Source organism: Arachis hypogaea, chromosome 19 (assembly GCF_003086295.3).
Source record: "Arachis hypogaea cultivar Tifrunner chromosome 19, arahy.Tifrunner.gnm2.J5K5, whole genome shotgun sequence".
Taxonomy (NCBI): domain Eukaryota; kingdom Viridiplantae; phylum Streptophyta; class Magnoliopsida; order Fabales; family Fabaceae; genus Arachis; species Arachis hypogaea.
The window spans coordinates 26,116,569-26,136,845 of NC_092054.1; the positions used below are offsets into that span (position 1 = coordinate 26,116,569).

The 20,277-nt window shown below is 35.0% G+C and overlaps 1 protein-coding gene across 1 annotated transcript; it reads right to left on the bottom strand.

Annotated features, from left to right (window-relative positions):
* Nucleotides 1–18,219: 18,219 nt before the first annotated feature.
* Nucleotides 18,220–18,626, bottom strand: LOC112778153 (auxin-responsive protein IAA20-like). The gene is made up of 2 exons (XM_025822506.2): nucleotides 18,422–18,626; nucleotides 18,220–18,323 (listed from the first exon to the last, which is right to left on the bottom strand). The coding sequence occupies exons 1-2, from the start codon at nucleotides 18,624–18,626 to the stop codon at nucleotides 18,220–18,222; spliced, it is 309 nt and encodes a 102-aa protein (XP_025678291.2).
* Nucleotides 18,627–20,277: the final 1,651 nt, after the last annotated feature.

Genomic DNA, 20,277 nt, shown 5'->3' on the forward strand with positions numbered 1-20,277 from the left:
ACTATTCCTAACTACTACATGCAAACCATGAAGATTCCAGTAGTAGTGTGCAACAAGATAGAAAAAATTTGCAAAAATTTCTTATGGGAAAGTAGTGATGAGGAAAAGAAAATACATCTTCTTAGTTGGGACAGCATGTGTAAACCGAAAGAAAAGGGGGGTTAGGCATCCGAAAGGCACAATAATCCAATTCTCTTTTTCTAATGAAGCTTGCTTGGGGCCTCATTCACAATAGAGAAGCGCTCTTGGTCAAGGTTATGTGGGCAAAGTATGGTTGTGACGAAGGTATCATGCCTAATATTAAACGCAGATCAAGTAATTCTAATTCATGGCTCGGGATTACTAAAGTTTGGGAAAAATTTAAAAGTAGCCTTCTTTGGAGGCTGGAAAATGGAGTTATGGCTTCTTTTTGGAAAGAACAATGGGTTCCAGGTTTTATAGAGCTGTCGGAAGTATCTCTGGTTGAGTTAGATAAAAACAAGTTAAATGAGAAAGTAGCAGATTATGTAACGGAAGATGGCGAGTGGGACTGGGAAGCGCTAAATATGGTTCTACCTGAGGACGTCACAGATATTATTCATACTATTAAAGCACCCAACTCCTATGTTGGAGATGATTTCATCAGCTGGCTAGCTAATTCGAACGGTAATTTTTTTGTCAAATCAGTATATAAAACGTTCTATAGTGATAGGGGAGAAGACAATATACTCTATAAACATATTTGGAAAGCAAAACTCCCACAAAGACTCAAGTCTTTTAGTTGGCTGATTACTCATGATGCTCTGATGATAAATTTCAAGAGAAAGAAGAGAGGCCTTACCGATGATGGAAGTTGCCCAAGATGCTGAAATGATGATGAGACTCTGCTCCATGTGTTGTGTGACTTTTCTTTCACCCGTACCGTCTGGAATAGCATTGTCAATAGTAACTTAAAGCCTGACTTCTTCAATCATTCCCACAAAGAATGGCTAGAGAGCAATCTTTTAAAGTTTACTCCTTCCCACAATGGTATACCATGGACCATCATCTTTATTACTACCTGCAACACAACTTGGAGATGCAGGAATGAGCTTGTTTTGCAATAATTAAAATAGTCAACAAGCCCCAATTCAACATATAGTTACAGCTTTAGCAGCAAACTACAACTACATTCTCAACATTACTGAACAGAGTAGCAAAATTCTCAGACTTACCAGGACTGTGGAGATTGGGTGGGAACCACCTGAAGAGGGCTAGGCCAAGTTAAATGTTGATGGCTCTGTCTTTCAACCGGGTAGCAGAGGAGCTAGTGGTGTAAGACCCAGAATCTTTGAAAAGTCTTATTATGATCAAGTCTCAAATCCTACAGTTATTTATAGCCTTAATTTCAGAGATTATTTTATTAAAGATAATTAAGGCAAGTTTTGATTTATTGGATTTGAGATAAGTTATGATTATTATCCAATTTTATAATTATTGGGTTATTTTCTATATTTAAATTATAAAGTTGATAGTTATGAAATAATAAGGATTTTATATGATTTAGATTAGATAAATAATATTTTAAATATTATTACTGCTATTTTGAAAAAATGAAGAAATTAAGTATATTATTTCTAATTTTTAGATTTGGGCATTTTATTGAAAATAATTTGTGAAATTAATGAGCAAATAGTATTTTCTATGTACAAATAGTGTTGGGTTTAATTTGGGTTTCAATTACTATATTATTCCCAATTTTATGTGAAATTACCAATATGCCCCTAACCCTAATTATTTTGAAAAAGAAATGAAACCCTAAAAACCCTACCCGGTTCCCCTGACCCGGTACACCCTAGAGTACCTAATGCAGCAGCAGCAGCTGCAAGCTGCTTGAAAGAAAGAAAGAAACAGAGAGAAAGGGATCTATGGAATGAGAGGCAGGGGGCTGCGGCGGGAGAAGAGGAAGAGAGGGAGGAGGACTTGCCGCCGACTAGCTCGCCGCCGCCTCTGTTCGTCACACCATCACTCCTAGCCGCGCCGTCGCCGAGGAGTCGTCGCTGTCGAAAGAGCCCAGAGGAGAGAAACTGCGCGACATTGAGGGAGGAGAGCGCGGGCCAGTGACGTGAGGAGCACGACCCGTTGCGCCGCCGTGTGCTAACGCCGTCGTCCTCACCGTGCCGCCATCACCTTTGCCACCGAGACAGTCGCCGTCATTTATGGTAGAGCAGAGAGAGAGAAATCGAGGCGAGCTTGAGGAAGGGGACTGCGCGAAAATGGAGAAGGAGAACGGCGCCGTCCCTTGCCGCGATCGAAGCTCGCTGCCGCCGCGTTGCTCCGGTCTGTCGCACTGCCACTGTCGTCCGGGGAAGACCGCCGCCACTGCTAGGGTTTGCCGCCTCCGTGCCGTTGGGAGGAAGGTCGTCCAGTCACACCGAGCAGGGGAGACAGAGAGAGCTGAGGCCGAGCTGGAGGTCCAACCACCGTAACCAGCTGCCGTTCACGTCGCCGGCGCCGCCTCGGTCGAAACCGCCGCCATCAGAAAAGGGTTCTGGTCGCCAGGAGTGGTTCTGCGACTCCCGGAACCACTGCCGTAGCTTCTGGCTACTTCTGCCGTCGCCGAAAAAATTGCCGGTAAGGGTTCATTCGAGGTTTCTGTCTTTTTAGTTTTCGAGATGGTTTTGATGCTGTACGTTTTTTTTCAGTTGATCCGCCGGAGCTTCTGGCCGCTGCCGAAGCTGTTGCCGGGCCGGTTCAAAATCGCAGTTGCCTCATTGTGTTGTTTCGGTAAGAAATTATGTTTCGAATGATCTCGCATGAGTATTCTGTTGTGTTCGGTTAATGAATACGAGTTTTGATAACGTGGGGTAGAGTCCTGATTATTGTATGTTGCGATTAGTGTTGCTATGGTTATTGCGAACGTGACTGGGGCTGAGGTTTTGGTTGCCGTCAGTTCGGGATGAGGCGGAAAGGACTCTGTGAGATGTTTGGATTATGGAATTGCGTTTTGAGGTAGGGGCGCTTTCCAAAAACTATAGTTTATTATTGGAATTATTACATATGGGTACTGATGTGAGATATTGTGTATTTGGTGATTGTATCTGCCTTATGTATTATTTGATTGACTCGAATGACTATGGATGTTGGTTTGGCCGAATTGTTGTGTGGCTTGTGAAATGTAATGTTTGAAGTTGATTCTTTAAAGATTTGAAATGAGTTTAATCCGTTGAGGATTGGTTTGAATTGAGTCAATTATTTTGATGATGTGGAAGATAGAATACTCTTGAAATTCAGCCTGTGTTGCTTTAATTGATTTGGTTTTGATAAATGATTTATTGCTGAACCGATTCTTTAAAGCTTTGGAAATGAGTTAAATCGGTTGATATTGAGTTGATTTTTGAAATGGCTTCCTTGAGATATGCCACTGAGGCGACTGTTGGATTTAGCTTGCTTTTGAATTGATTTATGGTTTTGAGCTGTTGAAAAGGAATGAGAAACGGTTTAGTTGGGACCCGAACCGGGTGGCAAAAGTCCAAGTTTTAGGGGAGGTGCTGCCGAAATTTTTATAGAATCCGAGTCCTTATTTGAAATGTTAATTGGGGAATTTTGAGTTTAATGCCTTTCCTATCTATTTCGAGGATTGTGAAATTATGGCTTCTTTTATTACCTTTACTTAGAACAATTAAGAAAGCAATGAAGTTATGCTTTGAAAGAATTATTGAAAAGAGAATCATGATTTCTCCTTATTTCCCAAGAAGAACAGTATGTCTTTGGGTACAAGTCATTCGAAAGAGAATTTTGCTTTGAGGCTATTTTAAAAGGTAAAACGGGTTTATGTTTTTCTCTATTAAACACAAAGATTGTCCCTTGGGAGAGTTTTCATGATTTTAAAAGGAATTGGATTTCGATTGATGAGCCTCATTATTTTGACGTTTTAAATAAGGTTCAAAGTATCTTTTGAACTCTAGTTTAACACAACAAAAATGATTCTCTTATCAGTTTGAAACGCTTCAGATTTAATTATGGAATTGAAGCCGGTTCTGTTTAAGTAAAGGAAATGGTTTTGAAAGAAGTAAAGGTTACGTGACTCGGTTTGGCTTAGATCCTATTTTCTTACTCAAATCAGAAAGCCAATGTTTTAATGATTTTAAATGATTTTGGCGAAATGAGATATGTTATTCTCCCCTAAAGATTTGGGACTCTGCCGAGAAACTTTGTTATAAAATCCCATTGTTGAATGGATGATTTTGAGTGTTTCCAAAAAGAATCTTTAACTTGCCATGGTTATGGAAGTTTGGAAAGAGGATGCCGAGAGTGGCATTGTTTTCAAAGGGGAATTTACCTTGAGTAAAAGTGGCTTATGAGCCTAAAATGATTTGAGAAATGAGATCTTTAAAGCCAAGGCTGAAAAGAGTTGAAACTCGATTTCAAAGTGAAATGAATTGAGGAAATGATTTATGGCTTAAATGCCGACTTTATGAATTTAATGATGTTGAATGGTGGAAGTGTTGTTTTGTTGTGAGCCGGAATGGCTGTGTATGATTATACATATTGGTTGGTTTTGGATTGAACCGTGAGCCGGAATGGCTGTGTATGATATGAATATTGGCTGGTTCTGGACTGAACCGTGAGCCGGATGGCTGAGATGGATGTTGATCCATGGATGAGATTGAATGCATGTTTATGCTGAATCATTGATAAATGTGAATGTTGCACTTCCACTATCTGAGATACGAGTTTCCCTGGGTAGTAGCAGTGGCTAGCCACCACGTGCTCCAGGTCGAGACTTGATACTCTGTTGACCCTATGTCGTAAGTGTGGCCGGGCACTGTGAAAGGCCCGGATGAGCTCGCCCCCATAAATATTCACCAGTGATGGTGATGGATAAATATTCACCAGTGAGGGTGATGGATATGGATCATGATTATGATCAAGTTTATGATGAGTATAACTCGAGTTGGGGATGCACGACAGAGGGACAGTCCAATGGTTAGCTACCAGGACTTGTCGGGTTGGCTTTATAACCGACAGATGATATCATCAGCCACTAGGGACAGGCATGCATCATATGCATTTGTGTGACATTGGTTGGGTGTGCATATTATACTTGGTTTGCCTATGTGATTAATTGCTAATTGTTTTACTTGTAATAACTGTTTGTTTGTGCTTGAACTTCCTATCTGTGTTTGCATCTGGGACTCTGTTGGATTGTGGTGATTGGTTGCTGGTTGGATTGTTTGGGCCTAGGGCCGTGGTTGGGATAAGATGAACTGATGGTTGATTTCGGTTTTGTGTTTCTGGTTTGGAATAAAATATGAAAGGCTATTTTGGTTTCGCTTAGATAAACCGCTGTGAAAGGCTTTTGAGTTTTTGAGAATTGAACGGTTCTTCTTTCCGAAAAGATTTTCGACTTTACTTTCATTGTAAACCGTTGTTTTTGAAAAGAGGCATAAGACGGTTATGAATCACTGGTGCAATTATCTTTATGTATCCTATTACAGTAATTCCCAAAAACCCTCTACTGAGAACCCTTTCGAGGATGATGTTCTCACCCCCCCTACATTTTTCCCCTTTCAGGATATGGGCGCAGAAGTTACGAAGAGCTTATTTAATTGTTGTTGTGATGCTCTATATTGTTTTAGTTATGGTTTATTGTACCCTCACCTTTATCTTGATATAATCTGTAAGAGGGATAGGAATTGTATTGGATTATGTTTGTAATATTATTTATATATATGTATGTATATATATGGATGTACTCTTTATGAGTTTTTGTAAGTTGTATGGTATTTATGGATGTACGTTATCGAACGAAAGTATCTTTGGGAGCGGTATTGCGGTTTAAAGTTTTAAACAGGCTCATATTTTAGTATTAAATAGTATAAGTGTCGTCGTAATGTCCGAGCTATCAGAGTTACGCAGCCGGAAGCGTGAGCTTTGGTAGTTAGGGTATTACATTATGGTATCAGAGCAGTTCTTCCTGTAGAGCCTGAGGAATGGACTGACTATGCTTCAATTGCATACTCTGAGAGTTTGTCATGTACTAGGTCTTGTTGAATGACGAGGATTAGAGCTTTATGCACATGACGGTCTATTGATTTAACGCTGTTAGTCTTGCATTGCATAATTCCTGAGATTAAGTTTGGCCGGCTTAATATTAGTGAATTATGTATATGAAAGCACTAATGGGTTATCATAGGCGATATACGAGTTTTGAGTAAAGCGAATCGCGGGTGTTGGGAACGATAGAAACTTTTTCTCGAGGCTATTCAGTTATGTGTCTTGAATTCTGTTCGAGTCGACCTGTTCTTTTATATCTTAACTTGAAGTTCTTGTTTGCTAGTCCCTTTTGAAAATTTGTTTGATTTTTCAACTCTATTCCTCTATCCATATGTATTCTTGTTTGACCTTAAGTGCATATGCTGGTTTAAGATCCTTGTTGCATCTATCTTCCTCTGTTTGAGTTCTTCTTGATTCAAGTATTCTTTGATATAGCCTTGAACTTGTCCTATTGTGTTGTGCATTTTAACTCCGGATTCCGAGTTCATTCTTAGAGAACTTGTTGATTCAGTTTTCCCCTTATTTGACAGTGATTACAGCTAATTTTGAGATTTTTATAAAAATTGCTGTTGACTAGATATACACTTATCTATATGTGAAACTTTGAGACTACTTATACAGTTTAACAACTATTTACTCCTAATACCTCGACTGTACTTTTACTGGTTTGCGGAATTGCACTTAACTTAAAAGTAAATTTGACTTTCTAGTAATTTTACTATAGTTCTAATGGACATCTTTATTTAATTGTGTATTTGGATATTTTCCGAAATTCTGGAAAGAAAGGGGATTTCTCGCTTTTGTCCCGGTTGAGTTTTGTTTGATAAACTTTACTTAATTTATTTTTATTTGAGTTTGATTTAGCATACTACATGAGTTATGCCATTGTTGTTCTTTTGAAAATTTTGAACTCATAGCTTTCTTCCTATGAACGGACTAAATTCTCTATAAAATCTTCCATCTCCATGAATGTCATGTTTGACCTTGTTTTTAACTGATCTTCTGCATCTTGTGGATATTGCCATTGATCTTGGTTTTTCCTTTTTGTGAATCTCATTCGTATATGAGTAAGTTTGATTCGTTTCAAATTAGTACATCGTTTATTCTCTCATTATCTCTACAAGAATTTAGTCAAAAATTTATCATTGAGAAATTACAAATGATTGAGTTGTCTTTTCCTATGACTTTTGTATTCTTTTGGATCAATTGAAAGCTTGTTTGATGACTCATGCCTAGTGAATCTTGTTTGGACTACTTTGGTTTAAGATCCTTTCTTGCAAGGCTTGACTCCTTTTAGTACATCTTAAACTTCTTGAATGTTCTTCTGAGATGGTGATTTCAAGAACACTTTTGGAGTCTTGTTTTGAACCTTTTAAAGAAGTTTTGAATTCTCCTTGACGAAATATTAAACGGAATTTACTTTCTGTTGTTTGATTGAGATTAAAACCATTGTCCAATTTTGACGAAATTAATTTAAAGTTGGCATGCGCCATTTTAAATGAAGTTTTGGAAAGCTTCCTTATTTAGTGGAAACCGGTTTGTTTGTAACACACCACTTACTTCCTTACCAGATTGTGTGCAAATTTTTACCTTGGAGTTTCTTTTCTAAAAGGAGTTTAATTTTCTCTTTCATCCTTGCTACGGATGTTATACACGCTTGTTTGAATATGAACCTTGAGAATTTTTGAACAAGCCTTTGATTTCTCTCCCGAGTTTTATGAACTGCTTTTGGTTAAGTTGTGCATCTAATTATCTTTCTAAAATATTTGAAGAAATATTTTAGCCTTTAGCCAAACCCGTGTGCACCTTGTTTTTAGAACTCTACAAAATCTACTTCAACATGAACTTGCATTAAAGCAAAGTCACGATTATGCTTTTGTTACTCTCTTGAAGAATGTTGTTTAACTTCTCTTTCAGACTACGAAGTGATATTTTTACACGCTTTCGATTCTTTTAAGGACAATGTATTCGGAAGTATTTTAATTATGCTCTTGAGTTCTGTGAGCTTTGTCTTGGGTCTGAGATATCCTTTTCTGTAAACCTCATGCTTCCTCGACTCAACTTGAGTTTGTTTCAAACTGATGCGCTGGTTTTCTTCTTATTGATCCTATTGAACTTCTTTGATCTAAGGGTTATCTTTGAAGTTGTCAATTGAATTGTGTCTAGCAAACTTCATTGCTTGAACATCCTTGTTTATCTGGAATTGGATATATTCTTTCAAATCTATGAGTATTGTCTTTGACAATTGTCTCTCCTTTCTAAGATCTTGTATCCTTTTGAGTAGACTCGAGAATTGTTTGATATCACGTGGGACTTGTAGACGTAGTGACGTGATGTGTTAGTTCTTTAAAACGTGATATGTATATACGGAAGATGAAACGGTAGGTGTGCAGCGTTATGAGTTGTGGATGATTTGTTCCTTGCGAACGGGCTTGCGGTTGTCAGGCTTGTGATCGGTTATGAGGTTGTAAAATGCTTGGTGGAGTTGGAAGGTTGACGCTTGGAGGTTGACATGAGATTAGCGTGCGGATGTTAAGCACGTCGTTTTAACCCCAGCCTGTTTGATAGCCTTCGATGCCTTTCTTTTCTACCACATGTTGAACTATGTCACCTTTTACATTGAGCCTGTCTTGTAACGTTTACTTTGCAATCACACTCCTATCTTTACATCCTTATGCTTATGACAATCAAAGTATTTGAAAATCGTATATATGATTATATTTTCAGATATTTTTGCTTCTTCCTTAAATGTGTTCAAAGGTGAACTGTTATGGAATTTCTTTCGTTTTGTATCAATTTTCGAGGGCGAAAATTTTTATAAGGTGGGTAGAATGTAAGACCCAGAATCTTTGAAAAGTCTTATTATGATCAAGTCTCAAATCCTACAGTTATTTATAGCCTTAATTTCAGAGATTATTTTATTAAAGATAATTAAGGCAAGTTTTGATTTATTGGATTTGAGATAAGTTATGATTATTATCCAATTTTATAATTATTGGGTTATTTTCTATATTTAAATTATAAAGTTGATAGTTATGAAATAATAAGGATTTTATATGATTTGGATTAGATAAATAATATTTTAAATATTATTACTGCTATTTTGAAAAAATGAAGAAATTAAGTATATTATTTCTAATTTTTAGATTTGGGCATTTTATTGAAAATAATTTGTGAAATTAATGAGCAAATAGTATTTTCTATGTACAAATAGTGTTGGGTTTAATTTGGGTTTCAATTACTATATTATTCCCAATTTTATGTGAAATTACCAATATGCCCCTAACCCTAATTATTTTGAAAAAGAAATGAAACCCTAAAAACCCTACCCGGTTCCCCTGACCCGGTACACCCTAGAGTACCTAATGCAGCAGCAGCAGCTGCAAGCTGCTTGAAAGAAAGAAAGAAACAGAGAGAAAGGGATCTATGGAATGAGAGGCAGGGGGCTGCGGCGGGAGAAGAGGAAGAGAGGGAGGAGGACTTGCCACCGACTAGCTCGCCGCCGCCTCTGTTCGTCACACCATCACTCCTAGCCGCGCCGTCGCCGAGGAGTCGTCGCTGTCGAAAGAGCCCAGAGGAGAGAAACTGCGCGACATTGAGGGAGGAGAGCGCGGGCCAGTGACGTGAGGAGCACGACCCGTTGCGCCGCCGTGTGCTAACGCCGTCGTCCTCACCGTGCCGCCATCACCTTTGCCACCGAGACAGTCGCCGTCATTTATGGTAGAGCAGAGAGAGAGAAATCGAGGCGAGCTTGAGGAAGGGGACTGCACGAAAATGGAGAAGGAGAACGGCGCCGTCCCTTGCCGCGATGGAAGCTCGCTGCCGCCGCGTTGCTCCGGTCTGTCGCACTGCCACTGTCGTCCGGGGAAGACCGCCGCCACTGCTAGGGTTTGCCGCCTCCGTGCCGTTGGGAGGAAGGTCGTCCAGTCACACCGAGCAGGGGAGACAGAGAGAGCTGAGGCCGAGCTGGAGGTCCAACCACCGTAACCAGCTGCCGTTCACATCGCCGGCGCCGCCTCGGTCGGAACCGCCGCCATCAGAAAAGGGTTCTGGTCGCCAGGAGTGGTTCTGCGACTCCCGGAACCACTGCCGTAGCTTCTGGCTACTTCTGCCGTCGCCGGAAAAATTGCCGGTAAGGGTTCATTCGAGGTTTCTGTCTTTTTAGTTTTCGAGATGGTTTTGATGCTGTACGGTTTTTTTCAGTTGATCCGCCGGAGCTTCTGGCCGCTGCCGAAGCTGTTGCCGGGCCGGTTCAAAATCGCAGTTGCCTCATTGTGTTGTTTCGGTAAGAAATTATGTTTCGAATGATCTCGCATGAGTATTCTGTTGTGTTCGGTTAATGAATACGAGTTTTGATAACGTGGGGTAGAGTCCTGATTATTGTATGTTGCGATTAGTGTTGCTATGGTTATTGCGAACGTGACTGGGGCTGAGGTTTTGGTTGCCGTCAGTTCGGGATGAGGCGGAAAGGACTCTGTGAGATGTTTGGATTATGGAATTGCGTTTTGAGGTAGGGGCGCTTTCCAAAAACTATAGTTTATTATTGGAATTATTACATATGGGTACTGATGTGAGATATTGTGTATTTGGTGATTGTATCTGCCTTATGTATTATTTGATTGACTCGAATGACTATGGATGTTGGTTTGGCCGAATTGTTGTGTGGCTTGTGAAATGTAATGTTTGAAGTTGATTCTTTAAAGATTTGAAATGAGTTTAATCCGTTGAGGATTGGTTTAAATTGAGTCAATTATTTTGATGATGTGGAAGATAGAATACTCTTGAAATTCAGCCTGTGTTGCTTTAATTGATTTGGTTTTGATAAATGATTTATTGCTGAACCGATTCTTTAAAGCTTTGGAAATGAGTTAAATCGGTTGATATTGAGTTGATTTTTGAAATGGCTTCCTTGAGATATGCCACTGAGGCGACTGTTGGATTTAGCTTGCTTTTGAATTGATTTATGGTTTTGAGCTGTTGAAAAGGAATGAGAAACGGTTTAGTTGGGACCCGAACCGGGTGGCAAAAGTCCAAGTTTTAGGGGAGGTGCTGCCGAAATTTTTATAGAATCCGAGTCCTTATTTGAAATGTTAATTGGGGAATTTTGAGTTTAATGCCTTTCCTATCTATTTCGAGGATTGTGAAATTATGGCTTCTTTTATTACCTTTACTTAGAACAATTAAGAAAGCAATGAAGTTATGCTTTGAAAGAATTATTGAAAAGAGAATCATGATTTCTCCTTATTTCCCAAGAAGAACAGTATGTCTTTGGGTACAAGTCATTCGAAAGAGAATTTTGCTTTGAGGCTATTTTAAAAGGTAAAACGGGTTTATGTTTTTCTCTATTAAACACAAAGATTGTCCCTTGGGAGAGTTTTCGTGATTTTAAAAGGAATTGGATTTCGATTGATGAGCCTCATTATTTTGACGTTTTAAATAAGGTTCAAAGTATCTTTTGAACTCTAGTTTAACACAACAAAAATGATTCTCTTATCAGTTTGAAACGCTTCAGATTTAATTATGGAATTGAAGCCGGTTCTGTTTAAGTAAAGGAAATGGTTTTGAAAGAAGTAAAGGTTACGTGACTCGGTTTGGCTTAGATCCTATTTTCTTACTCAAATCAGAAAGCCAATGTTTTAATGATTTTAAATGATTTTGGCGAAATGAGATATGTTATTCTCCCCTAAAGATTTGGGACTCTGCCGAGAAACTTTGTTATAAAATCCCATTGTTGAATGGATGATTTTGAGTGTTTCCAAAAAGAATCTTTAACTTGCCATGGTTATGGAAGTTTGGAAAGAGGATGCCGAGAGTGGCATTGTTTTCAAAGGGGAATTTACCTTGAGTAAAAGTGGCTTATGAGCCTAAAATGATTTGAGAAATGAGATCTTTAAAGCCAAGGCTGAAAAGAGTTGAAACTCGATTTCAAAGTGAAATGAATTGAGGAAATGATTTATGGCTTAAATGCCGACTTTATGAATTTAATGATGTTGAATGGTGGAAGTGCTGTTTTGTTGTGAGCCGGAATGGCTGTGTATGATTATACATATTGGTTGGTTTTGGATTGAACCCTGAGCCGGAATGGCTGTGTATGATATGAATATTGGCTGGTTCTGGACTGAACCGTGAGCCGGATGGCTGAGATGGATGTTGATCCATGGATGAGATTGAATGCATGTTTATGCTGAATCATTGATAAATGTGAATGTTGCACTTCCACTATCTGAGATACGAGTTTCCCTGGGTAGTAGCAGTGGCTAGCCACCACGTGCTCCAGGTCGAGACTTGATACTCTGTTGACCCTATGTCGTAAGTGTGGCCGGGCACTGTGAAAGGCCCGGATGAGCTCGCCCCCATAAATATTCACCAGTGATGGTGATGGATAAATATTCACCAGTGAGGGTGATGGATATGGATCATGATTATGATCAAGTTTATGATGAGTATAACTCGAGTTGGGGATGCACGACAGAGGGACAGTCCAATGGTTAGCTACCAGGACTTGTCGGGTTGGCTTTATAACCGACAGATGATATCATCAGCCACTAGGGACAGGCATGCATCATATGCATTTGTGTGACATTGGTTGGGTGTGCATATTATACTTGGTTTGCCTATGTGATTAATTGCTAATTGTTTTACTTGTAATAACTGTTTGTTTGTGCTTGAACTTCCTATCTGTGTTTGCATCTGGGACTCTGTTGGATTGTGGTGATTGGTTGCTGGTTGGATTGTTTGGGCCTAGGGCCGTGGTTGGGATAAGATGAACTGATGGTTGATTTCGGTTTTGTGTTTCTGGTTTGGAATAAAATATGAAAGGCTATTTTGGTTTCGCTTAGATAAACCGCTGTGAAAGGCTTTTGAGTTTTTGAGAATTGAACGGTTCTTCTTTCCGAAAAGATTTTCGACTTTACTTTCATTGTAAACCGTTGTTTTTGAAAAGAGGCATAAGACGGTTATGAATCACTGGTGCAATTATCTTTATGTATCCTATTACAGTAATTCCCAAAAACCCTCTACTGAGAACCCTTTCGAGGATGATGTTCTCACCCCCCCTACATTTTTCCCCTTTCAGGATATGGGCGCAGAAGTTACGAAGAGCTTATTTAATTGTTGTTGTGATGCTCTATATTGTTTTAGTTATGGTTTATTGTACCCTCGCCTTTATCTTGATATAATCTGTAAGAGGGATAGGAATTGTATTGGATTATGTTTGTAATATTATTTATATATATGTATGTATATATATGGATGTACTCTTTATGAGTTTTTGTAAGTTGTATGGTATTTATGGATGTACGTTATCGAACGAAAGTATCTTTGGGAGCGGTATTGCGGTTTAAAGTTTTAAACAGGCTCATATTTTAGTATTAAATAGTATAAGTGTCGTCGTAATGTCCGAGCTATCAAAGTTACGCAGCCGGAAGCGTGAGCTTTGGTAGTTAGGGTATTACAAGTGGCGGCATCATCCGTAACTCCAAAGGAAGGTTTTTCGCCGGATTTAGCATGAACATCGGGAAGTGTACAATCACAATTGCAGAACTTTGGGGTTTTTTTGTGGGTATAAAATTAGCGGTGGATATGAGCATCCCCTACCTTGTGGTGGAGTCTGATTCTAGCTGCGCTGTTCACCTTCTCCAAAGTGTCGTGGTGGAGAAGCACGTGGGAGATTCGTTGGTGCGTTCCATAAAAGAGCTTATGACTAGACCGCACAGGGTGGTGATTCGGCATGTTTTTAGAGAGGCTAACCAATGTGCTGACGTTCTGGCTAAGCATGGACAAGATATAAAGAAGGGGATTAGGTGGTTTGAAGAAATTCCAGCCATTGTGGTACCGTTTGTTTGTGCAAATGAAAAAGGGATGAAGTTTTCCAGAAAGATTGTTGTTTAATTTCTTTTGTTTTGGGCCATAGGCCCCGTTTAGAATAAAAAAAAAAATATTTTGCCTTCTTTTGATTCTCTAAATTTTGGTTCTAATTTTTCCGTTAACTTATTAACAACTACTCATTTCAATTTATAATATTAGTGATAGTGAATCTTTTTAAAATACGAATTAAATATTTTTGAAAAATATAGAATAAGATTTTATCATACATCAAACTTACACATTTCTCTATCTTAAAAAAGGTGTAAGATTTATTTTTATGTGAAATTTACATTTCATACAATAATAAATAAATGTGTATCTGCTTAAGTGTACAAAATATCTTTTAGAAAATAGAAATTATCACTCTTATTTTGCTAGTGCTATTTTTTTTAAATAATTTAGATAAATTTACAATACAAAATGATCATGTGTGGAGTGATATTTTAAAAAATAAAAGTGGGAATATAATTTTTCTATTTTAAAAGTTTGCTTAATAAAAATACTCAATATAAAATATTTTACTAAAAATATAAGTATTTTAATTTTTTTTATCTATTAAATGAACTTAAAAGAACAACACATTTTTACTTATTTTATGTAACAAATGTTATATATATATATATATATATATATATATATATATATATATATATATATATATATATATATATATATATATATATATATATATATTAGGGTATAAATAACTGATTTGGTAACTAATTATTTGTTGTATACCTAATTTAGTTGTTTATGTAATACCTTAAAACACTCTTACCTATCTCCTATTATTCTCAAAATAGGTAAATAAAAATTAATTGAGAGAAAGTTAATATAATGGGTTAATAGTTAAGTTAGACATGTCAAGTATTATATATGAGAAAAAGTAAATATAATTGAGAAAAATGACTAAATTAATATAAATTTTTATAAACATATTTGATTGGTGTTCAATTAGACATGTCAGGTATTATATATGTTGTCGATTAATGTAAGACTTAGAGAATTTTTATAAAATCTTATTATGAGTTAATTTTAATTTATTTATTCATTAAAAAATTTAATCTCAGAAATTATTTTATTAAAGATAATTAAAGTAAATTTTGATAAATTGATTTTAAAATAAATTAAGATTTTATCTGAGTTTACAAATTATTGAATATTTTTCTATTTATAATTTAAAGTTTTAAAAATTTAAAAATAATAAGGTTTTGACTATTTAAATTAGAATTTTTATCCAATTTTATAATTATCAAATTATTTTTTATATTTAATTATAAAATTTAGTAGTTATAAAATAATAAAAATTTTATATGATTTGATTTAAATAATTGAGGTTTTATGCTTTAAGTTTTATGAATGAAAAAATTTAATTATATTATCTTATATTTTAAAGTAAAGTACTTAATTGAAAGCCAATTAGTAAATTTTAAGTAATTTTAGAGAATTAATTATATTTCAAATCAATAATATACCCTAATTTGATTAAAATTTACTAAATCCTAATTAACTCAAATATTCCCAAATTAAATTCTAACCTAACCTAGCCACCGTCTCACCGCCATTCCCCTAACCTAGCCCCGTCCCTTCAGAAAGAAAGAAAAGGGAAAAACGGGGAAAGAAAAGAGAAGTAAGGGGAGAACGGAGAAGAAGGAGAGCGAACAGAGGAAGGAGCCGACCGTCGCAGAGCCTGCCGCCACCATCGTCATCGCCGTCTAGCCGCGTAGGAGAGAGGGGCGTCGTTATCAAGCATGAGGGGAGGAGAGAGAGAGGGAGCTCGCGAGGGAGCTGCTACCATCGAAGCTGGGTTCATCGCTGCCGTTGGAGTCGCGTCATCGTTGAACCTGCCGCTGTCGTTGAGTGGAAGCCCGTCGCCGCTGTCGTTCGTGCCTCCATCACCGCCAAATCCGTTGACGCCGCTAATGCCGAAGAAAGAGAGAGACGCGCGAGCTAAGGGGAGAGGAGGAATGTCGCTGCCGTTTGTGCTTCGCTGTCGCCGCCACTGCTGTTGGAAGCTACGCCGCTGTGGTGGCCAAAAACTATAGCTGAAGCCTCTGTCTTCTTGGGTTTTGATTATCGCAAGTTACTCTGCCGTCAGTAAAAGTTCCCGGAGCTACTGCCGCTTCCTTGCCTCATTTCTCTTTAGCTGCAATAAGTTATTCTAGCCTTGATATCCTTACCGCTATTATTCTGCTATTGATTATTGAGAATTTTGCGATGTTAACGTTTTAGGGTGGAGTTCCAGTAATTGCATGGTTGAAATAAAAGTTGTTTCTATTGTTGCGGAAGTAAACGGAGCTGTGGATGCAATTGCCGCTGAGTGCGGGCCAAGAGAAAAGGTTTTATTTAACGCGTTTGGTTTATGGGTTTTGATTATTCGAGGTAGAGGCACTTTTCTTAAACTTATTTTACTTTCAAGAGTTGTTACAAATCGATATTAATGCAAAAAGTATACTTTTGTGATTTCGTAAATTTTATGGATTGAATTGAGTTGCTCTGGATGATTGTAATTGTTTGTCTGGTGGAATTATTGACTGTTTGAGAAGGTTGAATATTTTGAGTTATTGATTTTGTTAAATTGGCGGTTGTCGAATTGGTTTTTTTAAGATTTGTAAATGTTTTGTTATTGAAAATGAGTTGATTTTAGAAAAGATTTAATATTAAAATTGGTTTGAAACTGAAGAAATTTAATATTAAAATTTGGTTTGATAATGAACCTGATACCGGAATTTGGTTTAAAATAAATGTGTAAAAGATTTGATATTTGAATATGGTCTGATTATAAAAAATGATTTGCTATTTGGAAATGATTGAAAAGGGTTTGAGGAATGTTTAGTTGGGACTCTTGAAGGGTGATAAAAAATCCGAGTTTTAGAAGAGATGCTGTCGAAATTTTTATAAAACTTGGAGGCTTCCTTTGAAGTTTAGAAAGGAATGAATTGATGATGATAATGACATTCATAAGTAAATAATTAAAAAGTATATGTGACTTGCAAAATTGAGACAAATTATTGACCTTCTGTACGTAAGATGTGACCAGACACTTTACCTTCTCGAGTTCTCTTATATATATATATATATATATATATATATATATATATATGAATTTTAGTTTGGGGTAGTTTTTCCATGTATAAATTTGAGCTTGGGGTTTTGTCTCTCCATGAATGAGCTTGGGATTTTTCCCATAGTTATTTTTGAACTTGGGGATGTGCGCACAAAGGGACTGTCTACGGCTAGCTACCAGGACATGTCGGGCTGACTATGTAATCGACAGATGATATCATCAGCCATAGGACAAGCATGCATCATATGCATTTGTATGTTTTGTTTAGGTGTGCATTGTTTTGGTTTGTCTATTTATTTAACTATGCTTATCTGCTATTTGCCCTATTTGTTGTATTTGTAAACTATCTGTGTTTTTCTTGTTTGTTTTCTATGTGTGCGCAACTGAGAGATCCCTCATGTTGGTGGTGGTGAAGCTAAGGGTTGTTTTTCTAATGTGAAGATTTGATTAAGTTGCTTGAGTTGGGGGCCGTGATTGGTTTCTGATTGAGGTTTTAGAAAAGTATGAAAAATCAAGCTGGTTCAGCATAGATTTAATGAACTTATATTTGGAATAGATTGGTCATTCATACATTCTAGGAAACTGATTAAGATTTTCTTATAAGAAAAAACAGCTTTTGAATTTTCTGAATAATTAAATATTGGTTTTTGAAAAGGTTTTGGATGATTAGCCATTTTTTTTTCAAAGATTCATAGGACAAACGATAATCACTGTCTTGAAATCAATTCTTCTCTTTATACGTATCTTCTTATGACAATTCTTAAACCCTACTGAGAACTCTTTCGAAGACGATGTTCTCACCCCCTACAGTTTTATTTTTTCAGGACGGACGAAGAAGCTTGTGGAGTTTTTGTTAAGTTTTTAGATATGTTGTTTTTGTTTGTATACATATGATATAGACTTTTCCTCGCCTTTGTTATTATATTCTATAAGAGGAATAGGAATCGTGACTGTAAAAACATGTATATTCGAGTTAAAGGCTCTTATTTGATTATTAAATATATGAAGTCGTCGTAATACTTCTCGTTATCAGAATGGCGCAGCCGAAAGCGTGACATTCTAATAGTAAGGATGTTGCAATTAATTTAGAACATTAATTTTTGAAAAAAATTATTAATAGAGTGACTAGAAGAAAAATATAATTAAATTTTAATTTTTAATAAATTAAATTAATTAAAAAAATCTTTTAAAAATAAATTTAAAGAATACCTTATTTTTTATAAACTAATTTTACTATTAACCCCTAATATTAATAATATAATGTTAACTTACTCCCAAGACACATTTCTAACCATAATCAAATCCCGTTCTCCATCCTCATAAGTTAGCACATGGCACCTCTCTGCTTGTACTGCATCTAACTCAGTTGCCACTATTTAAAACAAACAAAACATTATACCATTGTTAATTTTAATTAGGAAAAAATGTTAATTAAAAAAAAATTAGAGGCATAAGAATATAGTTGATTACAGAGTATGGTAGTTTTAAACATATGTTCAAGAGCCTTAACCAATCCTCGGTAGCTATCATGAGCTAAAAGATTGAGTTTTCTGCCAATTGGATTGCCTTCCATGTACACTTTCACATAGAATTTGTCACTTTTTGAAGAAGCAATTGAGAAAGAAGGGTTGACAGGTGAAGAGGAAGAGGAAGAGGAATAGGCTTCTTCATCCATTGTATGTGTTTATTTGTGTGAAATAAGAATGATGATTAGTAAATATGGCAATAACACAGCCGCCACCTTTTATATAAGGCCTTGAAAAATTTTGCAATCTATTATCTATTATATATTATTAAAATCAAATTTTTTTAATTAATAATATAATTGATGTGACATATTTTTAAAGATATTTTTTAATTTATTTGATTCATTTAGATACATTAATTAATTAATTATTTAATTAATTTGATTTAGATAAATATTAAATTATTTAATATTTTATTTTATTATATTAATTATAACTAATCAATTATATTATTTATTTGATTTAACTTAAATAAATTAATTAATTTTGTTTTAATTTGTATTAATCTTTTGTTTAATATATTTTAATTAATAATTTTTAAAAATATTATAATTAATTATTTATTTAATTTAATTGAGATAAATATTAAATTATTTAATATTTTTTATCACATTAACTATAACTAATCAATTATATTAATCTAACTCGAATAAATTAATTAATTTTATTTTAATTTGTATTAATTTTTTTATCTTATGTATTTTAATTAATAACTTTTACAAAATATATTTATAAGATATTTTTTATTTATTTAACTTATTTTATTGAGCCAAACAATTATATTTAAGTTATTATATCAATTATTTAATTTAATTAATTCAAATATGTGTCATTTGATTTAATTTATTGTCATGTTAATGTTTGAGTTGTTGTTTACCAAAAATTTTTCTTTATTTTCTTCCTTAATCTTAAATATTTTAATTTTAAATTTTAGATTTTTATTCAATGTTTATATTTTTTATTTTAATGTCAAATAAAAATATTTCAATTAATATTTTCTTGCCATTTATTTTTTAATAGTTATATACCCACTATAAATTTTATAATCATAAATATTTCTTTAATTTATTAAAAAAACATAATTTTATTCCTTCCTTTTTTATTTTATCTATTTCAATATTACATAACTTTTTCATTATAAAAATTCATATAAGTCCGAAGAAAATATCATTTTTTATCAATTATTACTCTTTCATTTGGTAATACTATTTTTTTTCTCCTATGATGCACTATTTTTACACTTTAATTCTTTTATAAAGTATAAAATATTATTATTCGTTATTACTATCTATTCTATTTCTTTGATTTTATTTCCATTTTTTTTAATTTTATCATAAAATTTATCATTTTTATTCCATACAAGTTAATTTATCATAAATCTTCACATGTTGATCTTTTTAATATTTAAATTATATCTCTTATATGTTTAATTTCATTTTTAATTTAGACGACTGAGTGATAAAATTAAATAATATCGATAAAGATTGTTGTGTATTTTTTTGTTTGTCTTTTTTACTTACCTCTCTTTTTATAGGGATTATCAGTAAATTATATACAATGTTGTTTATGCATCAAAGATAAGTAAAATTTATAACCTATCTCTTCTTAGTAAAATTTTTATTATCTATTTTAAAATAAAAAAAATATTATAACATACTTTAAACCAATAAATCTATCAACGTTAAAAAAAATTGTAAAATTTAAAAAATTATAATTATTCGAATATTACTTCATTTAGTCTAATATAAATAGTCGAATATTTTTAATAATTTATCTAATATATCAATTATTTGATTGAAT

Bases quoted from the DNA above. Each gene is read 5' to 3' on its own strand.
- LOC112778153 (XM_025822506.2), bottom strand. From the start codon at position 18,626: ATGGATGAAGAAGCCTATTCCTCTTCCTCTTCCTCTTCACCTGTCAAC. The intron at 18,324-18,421 runs GTAATCAACTAT...TGTTTTAAATAG, and splicing joins GTTTAAAACTACCATACTCT to TGGCAACTGAGTTAGATGCA.